This window comes from Narcine bancroftii, chromosome 1, assembly GCF_036971445.1.
Source record: "Narcine bancroftii isolate sNarBan1 chromosome 1, sNarBan1.hap1, whole genome shotgun sequence".
NCBI classification, from domain to species: Eukaryota; Metazoa; Chordata; class Chondrichthyes; order Torpediniformes; family Narcinidae; genus Narcine; species Narcine bancroftii.
In genome coordinates, this window is record NC_091469.1 from 272,014,464 (window position 1) to 272,032,435 (window position 17,972).

The following is a 17,972-nucleotide window of genomic DNA, read 5'->3' on the forward strand; positions in this document are numbered from 1 at the left end:
TGTTCATTTTTTTGGGCGGCTCCATGGAAGGAGAGAAACCTTCAGATGCAACGAAGGTTATATGGTTTCAAGGAATATGACTGAAAATAAAGTAAAATGCTTTAAGGTTTATATATTCATGCAAATGAAGTTTGTTCATTGGAAGCACAGTATGGTATTATTTGTCTTTTAAACTTATTTCTTAGGCATTGTGTGAGTAAGTCTCAAGCAACCGGAAAATACACTTACCCACATCTACCAATCCCCTTAGGTGCCGGATACCAGGGGTTTACTGTAATAGGCAGGAGAGGTTAGCTTGCAACGCTAGTTGTTGGAGTCTCTTGGCACTTGTTTCATCGACTTTAAGGCCTGAAGAAGGATTCCCCAGTTTTTCCTCTGTATTCTGCTTTTAAATACAGTTAGTAAATGTATGCAGTGAAATTGAATTTACTACGATGGAAACTAATGTACCAATAACTGGATAGTGTCTGTTAGTAAAATTTGCCACATTAGGTGGGAGCATGGGATCAGTGAATTTAATCTTACAATAGCTAATGTTATTTGTCAAAAACCAGGACACTCCAAGAACTGTCAATTTTATGAGCAGTTAAATGTTTCAGCAAGAAATGAATCAGTTTATTTTTCATTTTGTTCAGGTAAATATCTACACAGGATAAAATTATTACAAAGTGCTAAAAACTGTACTATTAAACATTTTATCTGCAATATTTTGCACTAGTTATTTAAAAGCCTTGATAATTAAGTTATATTCATCTGGATTTTTCTTATAGGAATATTAATAGTGATATTATTTATGACATTAACATATTACATACATCAAAGATACAGTGGCATTGCACAATCAGTAGTTTTGCAGGTACAATAGTGCAGAGTTTATCTGGGTTCACTGGCACAGACCCCAAAACAGTAAGTTTGAATAAAACAGCACTACACTGAAGCACAGGTAATCTATTCCAAAAGGACTTTCACACTTTGCCTGACTGCAATATCAAATACATTTTCTTCCAATTAAATAATTCCCTTTCCTCAACTGTAAACAGACAGGTTTGTTTCTTTAAAAAAAAATCTATTCTTGTTTGACACACTTCATTCCTCCTATAAACATTAGGTTGTTTGCAAGTTTTACTATTGCATACAATACAAATTAAATAAGGTATAGTACCTGTCATATGAATTGAATATGGTGGTAACACAACCCATTATTCTGTTAGTCTTACTTCATCAACAAGGACACCATTGTAATAAAAAAATCACCATGACTGTACCCATGTCAAAATTCTTCTCATCACTAACAAAAATGTATCCTGGAGATAGTACACAATCAGAAAACAGTACTGAAAGGGGCAGCAAAAAAAATCTACATCTTGAAATAAGTAAATAAAAAGTAGTAATAACTATTCTTTGAGTATCTTTTATAAAACACTTTAATGCCAGAAGATGGCAAAGGGTTTTATACAATGTAACATTGTAAGTTAAATTTCATAATTTTGAATGTGATTCAGATTTTACAAGCTATACAAAAATGGCATGAAAACACGTTTTCAGAACTGTGACTGTAGAAAACCCAACTCGTGTAACGTGTTTTATAGAGCCATTCTTCTTGAAAAACCAACATTCCTTTACGATAAATGATAAGTGGAATAAATGATTTGTTTTTACATGTATCTATTCACCAACTGGCTCTTGCCCTATCAATAGGGTGATTTATGCAAAACTCTACCTTTACATGTCAAATTTCACAAAGCTGCAGCAGGTATCAGACACTTTTGTCTGAGAATATTATACTGTGGACAACCACCAAGTTTTAATCATGTCACCAATCAGAATATGAAGAAAAATGTTCATTGCTGCAGTTCACCAATCTATTTGATGGTCACAGCATCTCATTATCACAACAGGTTTTGAAAATTAACACCAATCTATTCAAGCATAGTTGATAGAATTAAGAATGCACCTTATAAGTCATAATACTATCTTTCCTATGTTCAGTCTGAATGCAAAAGGCTATAATTTTCCATCTAAGTAACAGGCTAATAGGTGCCAATTTTGCTATCTAGATGCAGAAATGAAAGTGTTTATCTTAAACATGCTTCTCTGCTTAGATGCTCTAAAACTGTGAAGTTACAATAGGTGTATCTAAATACAAACTACTTTTACTCCATATTGTTTCTCCTCTGCTTTTCCTGTTTAATATTGCACTTGCCTTTATTTGTACTCTTGCCACAAAAAATTTAAAAAACCTTTCATGTACAAGTCTAACTAATTCAGATGCCATACTAAAGCAAATTATGGCTTATTGTTTCACCATTTGACTAATTTTTCATGTCGGTGCATTAGATGCAAGTATTTGATGAAACCATCAAAAAGCTGGAGGTATGCTGCAGATCAGAAAACGTGGCTATTTTAAAAACTATATACAGAACTTTAAAAAACAATTGGATGAATCCCAGAAAAATTGTAATGGAGGGCATTTACCTGGCTATAAAATTTAAATTATATTCTTGTACACTTTAGTCCTTATCAAAGTTTCTTCAGTCCTTATCAAAACTGATTCTTTCTCATCTCTTGTGATAGTTTTCCTATTTTCTGTACGTTTTGTTCACTTAAGGGATGAATTTAAGTTATAGAACTTGTCAAAGTATATTAATTATCAAATCTTATGCATTTCTCTAATTCCTTAATTAATTCATGGGAAAATTGGGAGTAGTGTGAGAGGGTAGGTGAAGGGTTGAGTAAACATTTTAATGCCTTAAAATGCCTCTGACTGTGGGTCTTGCGTGTTTATTGGCTCAATAATTCTGAGGATCATATTGAAACAAATCCCTCAAGCTTCAGGGGATAACAGAATTGAAATTCCAAGCTATTTATTATACCTTCCTCCACCTGCAAAGCTTGAAAAAAATAAGGCACATTAGCATTAAAGTAATATACTCATAACAAATTCGACATTTGGTTGGAAAGTTAATGACAAATGCAGACAATGAACATCAGCACCCTATGTCACCAATCCTGTTAACAATCTTTGGCTGAAACCATGATGATTGTCTTGAACATTAAATGAACAAATTGCAATAGAAGCTCACAATCAAATCATGACAAGACCTCTTAAAAACAAATTCATGCTGCTAAAAATTTCAGATGTGTTCTCTTCACTAATTCAAATTTTAAGGCCACAACAATTCTCCAACTGAGACAATTAATTAAAAGTGCTCCAATAATTTCTGCTAATTCTTCCAAGAGAGCCAAAGAAAATTAATTTGTGAATAAATCACTCATCCAGAAATATTCACTTCAGTATCTTTCTTAAACAAGTTGAGTCCAAATTCTCACCTCAGCCAATCTTGCATTTTGTCTGCGATCATTCCAGGAGCATTTCACAAAGCAATATTGTGGATCATCCTGCATCCTTTTTATACTCACACTCAATGATAAACAAAAAGTAAAATACCCATTATCCAGCATTCAATCAAACAACTGGCAAAAAAAAAATGAAATTAATCAATTTTCAAATAAATAAGACTGGGCAGATGAACCCTGCTGGGGAGCGCTGAGACTTCATTGAACATAGGCAGGTTTGCCCCACTGAATGAGCAATGCCCCTCAATGCATGTGCATTTTTTTGGTTGTTACCCCTTACATGGAGGTGAGTTGGGTTGCGCCGAGGGCCTGACCGGGACACTTGCATGGAGGTGAGTCGTGTTGCGCAAAGGACTTGACCGGGAGACTTGCATGGAGGTGAGTCGTGTTGCGCCGAGGGTTTGACTGAGACACCAAGATGAAAACCCAGTCAATGCCACTCACCACTGGTGCAACTCTGTTAGAGGGCCAGCGACCGGGATTTGAATGTGAATTTTACGTGATTAAAGTCTACAATACTGATACTTTTCAAATTACTTTATATTTTGCCCTGTCTTTTGACTTTTAAACAGTGTATTCTTAATGCAAGTGGATTAGTTAGGCATAGGAACAAGGTCTCAGTCAATCAGAAAATGTGCATATCTGTGATCCTTGTAGTCCTGGATAATGGGGATTTTACTGTATTTTATTTTAAAGAAACACTGTTAGCTAACTGATGAGCTCATCTAGTTTTTATGTCTCCAAACAAAGCTCCAAAACTATTGGACAAGCACTGAACAATAATATAAACGAGTCACAAGAGGTTTAGTCAAACTTGAGACTTAGAATCTTACAACCTATGAAAGCAGAAATTCAGTATTGGTACTCGAGTTGGTGTAACTTTAGCAAACTCGATTAATATTCCAAAAGAAAATGTTTTAAAATTACTTATTTGAGAGAAAATAAATAAAATCATTACAGGCTGATGGCTTAAAAGAGTGAATTCTTTCACATGATTTTTAGGGTTAATTATTGTAAAGGTACTTTTTTAATGATATTTGTACCAGAGATTTTAAACACTTTGCCTCTCCCTACCTCAGCATTTCCTATTAAAATTTGATTGTCTTGCTCAGTAGTCTTCCGATGCAGAGGAGCTGCCAATTTAAACCATAGCTTTGAGCTCAGATTTACCTTGAAATAAAATTCAGTTGAACAATGTGTTCCATAAAATTCTCCTAGGAACATACCTTGGGAATATGTGTTGCCTCTGCCATGAGAAGAAGATTCTCAAAGTGCTGCCATTCACTTTAATGCCCCAAATGTCATGGCTAAGATGCAGATAACCTGTATTGCTGAGGGTGAAGGATGTGTTAGTGCAATAAAACTTTGCAGAGTCTTGTTGAATGGTGCAAGCCTTGGTTGAAGGCAGACACATACTCCAGACTGCATCATCCAACACTCATTATAAACAGGAAACAAATATACAATATGAATGATGCCTCAATTCTATTCCACAAATAAATTATTACATGATCTAACAATACTGAACTAGAACAGCTCTGCTATCTGCAGAGAACTTCTCAGAATAACCAATATCCTAATCTCTAAAATTGCAAATATTAGAAATAATGGAGGTATAAAAACAAAATTCAGCAACTTTGTAGATATTATTTTTCTTTACACATAAGCTACACATTTTACTAGATTGCCATAGAAGATGCCTTTTTTTTTTAAACCCACTGGTACAAAGCATTTTTTTTCGCATTTAAACAAATAGTAATGCTAAGAAATGCACATTTGCATACAAAAACTCAGAGAAGTGTAATATAGGTACAAATGAAGCTAAATCAGTCTTGGGAATAAAAAAAGATTTTTTTAGAGAATTAAATAAAAAATCTTTTAACTATGCAGTAGAACGGAGTAACCATCGTGTAACGCCCTCATCGTTAATTCCCAACCTTGGAGTTGCACCATCGCTGCAGTGTTTATACTTTATAAAATTGATATTACTCATGCTGAATACTTTAATTACAACTCCCAGGGTCTGTTACTGACCTTCCCCATCAAGAACAAAAATGTCAGTAGGCATTAACGCTACCAACAACTTTCCCTCCAAGTTGCTTGGAAGTATATGGCTGATCCTTTTTTCATGGCGAGGGTGAGATCCTACAATATCCTATCTGACAGCACTTTGGGAGTACCTTGCTAGAAGGCCTATAATAGCTCCAGAAGTTGACTCACCATGAGATTTTTTTAAGGGTAATTGGAGATAGGTAATAAGTACTGACCTAGTCAACAATGCCTGCATGTTGACAAGTGCTTTAAAAGATCCAATTGTTAAATGCTACGAAATGTGCAAAACCATAAGGAGTAAAACGTGGGGCATTCAGTCTGGTCTGTCATTCAAATCATGGCTGATATATTTTTCCTTTCAATTCCTTCTCCCTATAATCCTTTGGACCATCATTCATCAAGAGCCCATCAACCTCTGCTTAAAAACCCCACTGAGAAGGCTGCATTGTATCCCAGATGCACTTCAAAAAATGACAACTCTTAATGCTTTAGCTTTAAATATTTTAAGAGGCTATCAGATCATTAACTGCAAGTGTATCTGGAGTTTTGATTCTGGGCTCAACACTAAGTGGAAATAACAATGCATGATAACAAATTGCTACTTTTAATCAAAAGGTTAAAAGAATGAAATAATGTGGCTTCAGAACCACTGTTCGTGGTTTCTTGGTGTCCAACTGTTTCCCTGTCCATTTAAAAAAAAATGAGTTGTGAAAACTGTTTTCGAGGAGATTCAACGTACAGGTATGACAATTCAAAGACAGCAGCACTTCCCCCTGGGAGAGGAAAAACTGGCACAAACTTGGGTTGACTTACTTGGACTTAAACCAATCAATTCAAGTTGTGGTTTTGTCATCTCCTAGTCTAGTCACATAATATTTCCTATTTTTAAAATCTATTAAATTCTCATATCAAAGTACACAACTTGGGAAGCTGCAAGCAACTTTATATTTCTCTGCACTTACTTGACTCTGGAAATTAGCAGAGTGAATGCTCCCACTGAGTACTCTAATTATACAGCCAGTGGAAACACTGCCAACTCCCCTGTGAAATTGTTCAGTAAAATAAATGTTCACCATATCTATTTTTGAGGGCAAACATATTTTTACGCCACATTAATAAAGAAAGTGCATACAATAGAAAAATTGAATTCTCAATTCCTTTCCTATTATCAAACAACTCACAAATAACTGCTTGAGATGAATTTTTTTGTACCATGTGGGCATTTCCAAAATCAATGCCCTTTTGCTTCCTGTGTTACATTGCACAATAATTTCAGTTGTACCTTTAAAACAAAAGAGCATTAAGAATCATGTTTCTTTGCATGCTATGCCCTTCAATAAGTATTTCCTATCTTGTGGGTGGTGAACTCCAGAGATGTTCATTACTTGTTCAAATAATCTAAACTTTAGAATATTCTAATTTGCAATGTTGTGAAGATTATCGTGCTTTTTTAAATTTATTCAAATGCATTAGTGTAGGTGATTCAGTCAATGTAACCTGTGCCAAATGAACAATATAGGCTTTATACTTAGGGGAAACTATATGCTTGAAAGATACATTGAAATTCATCAAGCACCCAATGCAGAATTAACTACCCTTTTGAAGGTACAGATAATAAACAGTTCTCTACTCACATTTACTGGTTCTGTTTTCACTGTCACATGCATAAAAATAAAGAACAAATTCAGCTTATTACAATAAGCAACTCATTCTTTGTTTCAAATATGGTGCTCTTCCAGATAATGGAATCCCTGCACTAATTACATATAATAAAACATTTTTGATTTCAAGCACCCTCATAGGTGAAGAGTAAAAATTCCACCAGAAGACATCAGTACCTGCAGGATACCCTCACCTAGTGTACCAGCACACAGACTTTCATTTTCTATACCAGTAATTTCACAAGATAAAGGAACAGAAGCAGGGTGGAATCCTGATATTGGAACATGATGCAAATAAAATCAAACTGTAGATGCTGGAATTCTGAAATGAGTCTGTTCACGGTTTCAAGTGGGAATGTTACTTGTAAATTAACTGAGATTCTAAGTTCAATTCAAGTGAATCATGCCTATCTTGTATTTCTATAACTACATTTATTCAATCCTCCAAAGATTTTTTTTAATGGAGAACTTAAAAAAAAATTTAACGTTAGTGTTCCCAAAGCTAAATCTGAGCACTAGATCAGTACTTTTATAGATGAAACTGGATTGATGTGGGAACTAAGACTATGTAATCATTACTTTAATACGGTAAGGTCATATAAAGGTTCTTTAGCAGATGGCCCACTGTTTGTTCTCTGAATTTTCTGCTTGTGCGTAGATCAGTATTTGGTTATGGTATCACTTAAGTGAAGATTTTGGCAAAAGTAAGATACAGTGCTACTAATCATCTAAAATTTCATTCTGCAAAATTGCTCAAATCCTAATTCTTTTCAAAACTGTGATGCACTTTACTAGAACAGATGGCAGAAATTTCATGACAGAAAAGACATACATTTTGGAGCAGGGTTTTTTTTAGAATTGCCCAACCACTCTCAGAAATAACAGATGTTTGTGGCCTAACCTCTTCAACTATTAAATTCTACTTCCACTATCACAATTAAAAACCATCAGTAAAAGTTATGGAAGCAAAGCTTGGACACAGGTCTCTGAAATGGAAAATTAAACTGGAAAAGGTGCAAAATAGATTAATCAATTAAGGGAGCTCAACACAATCTGTCAGAGGAACTTTACAGGTCAAGCAACATCAGTGAGAGAAAAAGATTGGTTGATGTTTCAAGCAGAAATCCTTCATCGAGATGAAACATCGACCATTTTTCTACTGGGTTAAACAAGAAAATCTGCAGATGTTGTGAATGTAGTGCAATACACAAAAGTGCTGGAGAAACTCAGCAGGTGACGCTGTGATTTTTATGTCACAAAAAATACGTAACCAATGTTTTGGGCTTGATATACTCTGTGAAAATAAGTCATTTGTTGACTGTGTAAAGTCAAATGTGAGTTCTATGCTTGGATTATCTTGTAAGAAAAAGCAAAGAGCATATTCTAATAAAGAACTGGAATATTCAATACCAAGGGGCAATGCAAATGAAAGCTGTTAATATTTATAAAATGCAACTAAAATTTCTAAGATTATTTCCAACAAAATATCTCGTCTAATAGCAATTTTTGTTAGATTAAAATGTGAATATCTCACTGTACAAAGAAAATAATTGTAAATTATAAGAAAAAATGCTAGAAATTAACAAGTTAATCATTTCCAGAATGAAAAATTATCTTGGTGGAATCCTGATATTGGAACAAGATGCAAATAAAAAAAACTGTAGATGCTGGAATTCTGAAATGAAACCGGATGTTGGAAATGCTCTGTTGCACCTTTCCTTGAATTCTACCAGACATTCTGAGTATTTCCAGCATTTTTAGTTCTTGAAACACTATAAAGCCAGTAATTTCAAGGATCTCTCCAAAAATACTGATTCCCTCTGTCCTTTTGGATTTTAACCAAACTTCTGGGAATTTCAATTTTTATCAGATTTCCACAACTGTTTTCTATTTATATCCAATATTCTGGAAACACTAACAATTTTACTACTGGTAACTGCAGCATTGATACCACACATTGGAAGATGGTTCAACTAATTTTACAGAGTCCTTCAATACTGAACCTAATCGATATAGACTTTGAAGTACCATAGTGTAATTTATCAAACTCAAAAATAAAACCATATTCTTGAAGGAAATCTTTTCTAAATTTTGGAGGCACCAAAATTTAACTGAATCAGCCACACTGAGGCTTCCATAATTGGATATTGAATAGTGAAAATCTCACCTCCACCTGATTTTTTTTTCCCCTAATGACCTTTTAACCAATCAAGAAGCTTTGCAGAATCCAGTACAAAGTAATGTGCTTGACTAGCACTCTGCACCTTGACTGTGTTTGGTGTCAGCCTTTAGAATGCATTATGGCATCTTGCCAAACCTCCACTTTCCATCACCTAACAAGGGTAGCAACACCACATTCTAGAGCAGTGATACTTAACAGGGGTACACCCATCCGCTCCCCAGTGGTGTGGGCACAGCACATTTAAGTAAAACTCTTTTGTTTTCTTTTCACTTCTCACTCTCATAACATAAATATTTTACTCTCATGTAGGAGACAAGTAGAGAAGAAACCAAAACATGACACTTCACAGGGAAAGTGGACTTTGCTTAGGGGACAATAGCCAGAAAAAGGGTTGAGAATGGTTGCTCCAGAGACACACAAAAGACCACAGAAGTGCAAATCTGGTGTGGCAAAACAATCAGATGAAGGAATTCAGCAGATTGAGCAGCAATCAATGGGAGAAAAAAGTCAATGTTTAGGGCTGGAACCCTTCATCAAGCATGATTCTGCACAATTTTGATTAAGGGTTCTGGCCTGAAATGCTGTCCATTTTTTTTAACTCTCCGCCTGATGCTACTTGACCCACTGAGTTCCTCCAGAAGATTGACTTTTACTTAAATTGCCATGTACAAGTTCCTCTTAAATTTGTGCAACATTTGGACTTGGAAATGTACTGGCATTTCTTTGTCATCAAATTCTTTAACCCACAGTCTCATAATGTTGATTAAAGGAATGTAGTGCTTTAAGGTTGTGGCTCATCACCACCTTTTCCTGCACAATTGGAAATGGACAATAAAGGGTGGCCTTGCCAAAGACTTCCACAGCGCAAAATTTAATGAAAAATATCTCCCTTGCATGGTAATTAATTGTCAATCAAAACTATTAATCTCACTGGAGTTTTTAGATCATTCCTCAGTCATTAATGAGACTCTTTTAGAGATTAAAAATGTACAGGGAAAGTGCAGATTAATTATTTTAAATCCTTCAACATGCTAGTTAGATCCAACTTTTTCTACTAGGGTCTTCTATATTGGGTCAGTTCCACAGTTATATTACTGTGGGCTCAAAAGGTTTAAAATTTCACAGTCCTACTCTTCAAGGAAAACACCACTATAAATTAGCATGCGTGTGCTCTGTTAGGATTTCACTAGGGTTCTATAGAGCTGAGATGATGAGTTCTGCAGGCTTATTAGAGTTGGATTGATTGTCTGCTGGAGTTGAAGTTCTCAACTTTGTATCCACAGTCAGGCACTCCTGGCTGCTAATGCAGGTTGGAGTAATGTCCATCAATTCTCCTGATGAACTGAATGGAAATGATGGAGACATCGAAATCCCAGATGAGGTCGCAGCATCTGCCGATCCGACAAACAGACGGGGTGGTTTTGGCACTAAATTGGGTTCAAATTGTGCCCGCATCAAGATCTCATGCTCACTTACTGACTTGGGAATTTCATCATATTCTTCTAAGTTATCATCGAGTACCAAATGATAAATATCTTGGAAGGAGCTACTTTTCCCATCCAAATTGAAAAGACTGTCAATAAACTCAGCAAATTCAAGCACTTGTGGACTTGGCACCTCGCGCAGACCTCCAATCCATTCTTTACTTTCATCTTCCATTGGCAACTTATCTGAGAAACTATCATCTTCTGCTTCTGCAGTTTGCTTGTTTTCCTGGTCACCAAAATCCACTTGCAGGGGGCTAGGCAAAGAATAACAACTGTTCTGCAGCGCTTCAAATGGTTGCACCTCCTGAGAATGTTTAGATAAACTATCTGCAGCAAGTAACTCAGTCCGGGAACTAAGGGAAGGATTTTCCTCTGGAATTGCTGGATCAATGTAGAAGCAATGAGACTCGTCTTTCTCCATTACAACATGCAGACTTGGAGAACCTCTTATACTACGAAATCCAGAAGATCGACGTGAATCAAAACTATAGACAGACTCGTTGTCAGAAAGACTTTCCATGGTGGCAAGTGGGGCCCTACGTTCTTCTATTTCTGTTACCAGCCTCTCTTTTGTATTCATCAGTAGCAATTCAACTGGATCATTTTGGCACTGAATGTTCTTTTTTGCCCGATAGAGGTCTTCAAAGCTTGGTTCAGATTTTGACTTGTTCCTAAAAAGAGAAAAAGAGCAGTTAAACAAATTTCAGACTAAGTTAAATCGCCACTAAAATGTTTATCATGTCATCTCTTGATCACCTAGAAGAATATTAGATTGCTCATTACTTAACATAAATAGAAATGGCTTTAAAATTAACCCTCTACATTACATTCACGTGTTCCAAGTGATAATACCCTCTTATAAAGCCACCAACAAGAACTTGAAAATGACAATTTGCAGGTCTCAACACTTCAGATGTGTTTAGAAAACAACTCCCTTCTACAAAAAGCATGCCCACTGCAGCATAGTCAATGGATTTTTTTTCACAACAAAGAAATCACAGTATATACAGCATAAGACATCTATGGACTAGATAAAAGTGAATCAAAAATCATATGAAATTGGGAATGAGAGATGGGGTGGGGGGAGAGCAAGGCAAATCAAAGGCTGAAAAAGTAGCTTTATCATTAGTTCTGGCAGATAAATGGAAGTGAAGCAATTTTTGAGGTGTCATTAATAATAACACATAGCATAAATCTTGAAGGCAATGAAAATAATTTTTACATTGTAGCTAATTTAGTAGAATTTGGATGGGTGGAAAAGTAAGAGATATCACTGTGCCACATAGCACAGGTTGTACCTCTCTTATCTGGCGCTCTGTGGTCCAGCAACTCCCATGATCTGGCACATTTGAATCTGCCAATGTTCATACAAACTCCTTACAGACAGCGCAGGACTCAAACTCCACTCCCAATTGCTGGTGCTGTAAAGATATTGTGCTAACTGCTACGCTAACTGTACCGCCCCACAGTATTACTTCCTGTTTAAAGCTTTGTTCTATCTTTGATATATTTACATACAGGGATCACTTAGGGGTCAATTTATGTTTTCTGGCATTTTCTGTGGTCCGGCAATGGCCAGATCCCAACATCACCGGATGAAAGTACAACCTGTACTTGCAACTTCAGTACTACATGCTTGGATGTAGAGCAACTTAAAAATTTTACACTGTAGGTCCTGACATAAGTATAATCAAAAATTATGACCACTTGAAGTTATAAACATTAATAATACATGCTTTGTATATTTTTGAATATACTAAACAGATCGGTTCCCTTTGAACAGTTAAATGAAAGAGAAGTTTGATGAATACTGCCAGATACAGTCCCAAAAAACAGATCTACTCAAAGGAATTATCTAACCAAATGTCTGCAATCCATCATGGGAAAATATCTAAATGCCATATTTTTCAGTGAGGAATTTGTCACCAAATATGAATATCTCAACAGCTCTAAATCTTTATTTAAAATAAACTGCATCTGTACCATAAATTAAATCTGCAGAATCACAACACTTTCTTAGTGTAGTGCGTTGAATGACTCAAAGACTTGTTAACTCAAACCAAGGCTTTTATTAACATAAGACTAGAGTGTAGTGCATCGAGGTTGACCAGTCCAGACTGACCTGGGTCTGGTTAAGAGCAGTCCTTTATGACCTGCCAGTAGACATGGCTACAACTATATACAAATATATACATTGGTGATAGTATCCTGTACTATCACACATAGTGAATATTAAATTGTTGTACACCATCTTAACAATCCTCAGAAGAGACCAGATTACTCAAAAGTTCTAAATCTTTAAGAACTTGTGATCAATGGAAAACAACTTATTTCTCACCCTTGTACAAAACAACACAATTTGACCGGCATCTATTTATTCCCGAAGAACTGGTCAATTAACACTATTAAACATAGGCACATTAACATGTGAACAATTAATTCAACATAAATTTCAGTTTCTAAGAGAATCTGTCTGTAATGGAAATGACTATCAAATAAATGTACATGTGAGGTTGGGAGCTCAAAGTACAATAGAGACATCTTGCAAGGTTCTCTGATTACATGAAATAGTTTTAATGACTAAATATTTGCCGAAAATGTGATTCAATTGAAGTTCAATTGGTTCTATTAGATTTCAGAAAATTCTTTCTATACAACAGATTTCCTCATTATCTGATTACATTCATCAATCTTAACGTTGATGATTTATACTCCAGTTATTGCTAATGGTTTCTGCTACATCCGTGAGGTGATTTACCTGGTAACTTTTTTGTGATAAACTAAAATTCTGGAAAAAATTAAATAAAAACAGAATCCTGGAAATACTCAGCAACATCCATAGAGAGAGGATCAGAAATAATGTTTAAAGTTTATGGCCTTTCATTCTGACAAATTTCATGAAGAAGTCGGTTCTAAAAGCACACAATTAGCTACTTTACCCTAAGTTATCTTTCTTCAAGAAAGCAAACTTCAATCCTGATCCACTCGCACACAAATGCGTAAGAATTTTTTTTTTAAAAACTGACAATTTGAGAGGCAGTTTTGAAATATTCCACTTGATTTTATCAACCACTATAAACGTGTTCATTTCTGCAATGACCTCCAGCTCCATCGACATGTTCTACTGGGATGGTTGTCTGAAGAGAGCCCCACACACTGCTTCTTCTAGCTACCCCCATTGGGAAAGAGATACAGAAGTATCAGAGCCAGAAACACCATGCTGAGAAACAGCTTTTTTTCCATGGGCAGTGAGACTGCTGAATAACTGATGAACTGCTCATACAAACCCTTCAAGACTCTACTATTTATTTAACAAGACTTATTAATTTTCGCATTATTTATTTATTATTATATGTGCAGCATATAAATTGCTTATAAATATGTGTACTATGTCTTCATGCATTTGCATGTTTTTACTCTGAGGACCGAAGAATGCTGTTTCATCCAGTTGTACTTGTACTATTGAATGAAAATAATGAACCTTATGTATCCTTTCCTTTACTGAAGCATCTTTCGGTGGCTATGCTGTCTACCTTATCTAAACCATCTCTGTACCAATGTGACAGTTAATATAGTACCAGACCTTGGTAGTCCCCTGCAAATCTGGTGTTTTCTCCTCTTTCAAGTGTCTCATATTGTTCTACCCCTTGCTCTTCTAGTGAACTCTACATAAAAACCCCACTCCCTAGGTTCGTGGTTAAACACTCGTCATCAGATCTAGCAGAGTGCTATTGCCAAGGCACTCAGAAATATGTCTTCTCTGTCAAAACTGCAGTTATGCTGGAATGCAAATACAAACTGCTCCTTAACAGTACCACCAACCATCTCAAACTCTTTTCACAGTTCAATCCGCACTTGCATTCTCACAAATTTTGCCTGAAATGCATTTTTATATCTCACTTAAATAAATTATAACAATCAGTTTGTTATGACTGGCATAATTTAGCAGTGAACAAGAGCTTTTGTGCCTTGTCACTTGCATCACATAAGTGTATCAAACCATGCAAAGCATCCAGTGATATCTCACAATGGAATATACATTAAAATTGATAAGTGCAAAATGTTGCAAGTCAAACTATGACCTGGAGAAAATGGTAGGGTGCTGGGGCATGTGGTAGAACAGAGAGAATTAGGAGTACTTTGGAAGAGGTGAAGGCCACATTTGGCAGGCTGGCTTTCATCAGTCACAAAAACTAATTGGTCCATGATATATCACTGATTTTTAAATATAAGAATGATAAGTTTCTGGTATTTAGGCATTAAAAATTGGCCAACATTTCATCAACAATCTCCAACTCATGGATCAACCATTCCTGCATTCCTCTGGCAAAAAAAGATCAATATGAAGGAAAATCTGTTTATGATAATTAATGAAGAAATAACCAGCCTTGTGGTTAGTCTGAGCAAGTAAAATTAACAGATGTGGTAATGGTAATTGCTGATCTTGAAGTAAGGTAAAAGACATTAGTGAGGCCAAATATGTATTATATGCAGTTTTGGTCACTTACTGATAAGAAAAGTATCAATAAGATTGAAAGATTGCAGAGAAAAAAATTTCAAGGATGTTAGTTTGGAGCATCAGAGAATGAGGGGAGGTTTGATAGAGGTATAAAAAATGATTAGTGATATAAATAGGGTTAATGCAAACAGGCTTTTTCCATTGAGGTTGGTGAGACAACAACCAGAAGATATTTCAGATTTAATGTCAGAGTACATACATGACATCAATACAACCATGAGATTGGTTGCCCGGCAAGGGACAAGGGGGAACTCAGAGAGGTGGGGGGGACATTTGGGGTTAAGGGAATTTTAGATGTGGGAATAGTGGAAATATTTTGTGTTTAGAAGTGTTGTCTTACAATGTGTTCAAAAAAAGAAAACAGAAATGGATAAGGAGGAAAGGTGGTGATGAGAAAGCAGAAATGAAAGGTAAACAAAGTATGAAATGGCCATGTTGAACTATATGACTATAAATATTAACGGAATACATAACCAAATCAAAAGGAAGAGGCTGTTAAATTTACTGAAGAAAGAAAAAATTGATATAGCATTTGTGCAAGAAACACATCTAACTGAAGTGGAACACAAGAAATTAAGGAGAGACTGGGTAGGGCACGTAACGGCAGCATCATATAATTCAAAAGCCAGAGGAGTAGCTATATTAATCAATAAAAATGTACCAATCAAAATAGAGGAGGAAATAGTAGATCCAGCAGGGAGGTATGTAATGATAAAGTGTCAGATATATTCAGAATTTTGGAATTTACTCAATGTATATGCACCTAATGAAGAGGATCAAAAATTTATGCAAGATATCTTTTTGAAGACTGCAGATATGCAGGGGAATATACTGATAGGAGGGGACTTTAACCTTAATTTGGACTCAAAGATGGACAAAACTGGAAAACAGACTAGCAGAAAGAACAAAGTAACCAAATTTATGGTTAAATCAATGCAGGAAATGCAACTTTTGGATATATGGAGGAGACAACACCCAAAGGAGAAGGAATGCTCATATTATTCGGATAGACAGAAAACATACTCAAGGATTGACCTGTTCCTGTTATCAGCCCACATCCAAGGGAGAATTAGGAAAACGGAATATAAAGCTAGATTGTTATCGGATCACTCACCCCTGTTATTAGCAATAGAGCTGGAGGACATCCCACCGAGAACGTATAGATGGAGATTAAACTCCATGCTACTTAAAAGACAGGATTTTAGAGAATTCATTGAGCGACAAATTAAAATGTACTTTGAAATAAATACGGAAACAGTGAAAGATAAGTTTATACTATGGGATGCAACGACAGCGTTCATCAGAGGGCAGATAATAAGTTATGTACTAAGATGAAGAAGGACTACAATTGGGAAATAGAACAGCTGGAAAGAGAAATAGCAAGTACAGAAAAAGAATTAGCAATAAGGGAAGATACAACAAAAAGAAGAGCATTGGTGGACAAAAAAATAAAATATGAAACACTACAAACATACAAGGTGGAGAAGAACATAATGAAGACAAAACAGAAGTATTATGAGCTAGGAGAAAAAACACACAAAATACTAGCTTGGCAGCTTAAGACAGAACAAACTAAAAGAACAGTATTGGCATCAAGGAAAAAGGACAAATAAATTGCATATAACCCAATGGAGGTCAATAAAAATTTCAAGGAATTCTACGAGCAACTATATCGAACTGAGAACGAAGGGAAAGAAGACAAAACAGAGGAGTTTCTAGCTAAAATTTAACTACCAAAATTGCAAGAAGAGGAGCAAAATAAATTAATAAAATCATTTGAAATAGAGGAAATACAGGATATATTAAAAAAACTACCGAACAATAAAATGCCAGGAGAGGATGGACTCCCAATAGAATTCTATAAAACATTTAAAGACTTATTAATTCCTCCACTCCTGGAAGTAATGAACCAGATTGAAGAAACACAAAACTTGCCAGATTCATGCTAACAGCAATAATTACAGTAATACCAAAGACGGGGAAAGATCCACCAACACCAGCATCGTATAGACTAATATCTCTACTTAACATAGATTATAAGATAATAGCTAAATTATTAGCAAACAGATTGGCTGACTGTGTACCAAAAATAGTAAAACTAGATCAAACTGGATTTATTAAGAAAAGATGAATAATGAACAATATCTGTAAGTTCATTAACTTAATCCATTCAGTACAAGGAAACAAGACCCCAACAGTGGCGGTTGCCTTAGACGCAGAGAAAGCCTTTGACAGAGTAGAATGGAATTATTTATTCAAAGTACTACAGAGGTTCAACCTACCAGAGAAATATATTAATTGGATTAAAGCATTATATAAGGGACCATTCGCGGAGGTGACAGTAAATGGATATATATCAAACCAATTTAAATTAAGCAGATCAACTAGGCAGGGATGTCCACTATCTCCCTCACTGTTCACATTAGCTATAGAACCACTGGCAGAACTGATAAGAACAGAAAATAAAATAAGAGGGACAAAAATAAAAGAGAAGGAATATAAAATCAGTCTATTTGCAGATGACGTCATAGTATACTTAACAGAACCAGAAATATCAATAAAAGAATTACATAAGAAATTGAAGGAATATGGAGAAGTATCAGGGTACAAGATCAACACAAATAAAAGTGAAGCAATGCCAATGAATAATCCGGATTTCACAAAGTTTAAGAAAGAATCACCATTTAGATAGCAAACACAAGCAATTCGATACC

At 35.5% G+C, this 17,972-nt stretch overlaps 1 protein-coding gene across 6 annotated transcripts in view; it reads right to left on the reverse strand.

Moving 5' to 3' along the window:
* Positions 1 to 591: 591 nt before the first annotated feature.
* The window catches only part of dagla (diacylglycerol lipase, alpha), a 203,050-nt gene continuing 185,669 nt past the window's right edge, over positions 592 to 17,972 (reverse strand). For all 6 annotated transcript variants that reach the window (XM_069899054.1, XM_069899074.1, XM_069899082.1 and 3 more), the window contains one exon: positions 592 to 11,410. In XM_069899054.1, coding sequence (XP_069755155.1) covers positions 10,447 to 11,410 — 964 coding nt within the window. In that variant the 3' untranslated portion in view covers positions 592 to 10,446. The remainder of the gene's footprint in view (positions 11,411 to 17,972) is intronic.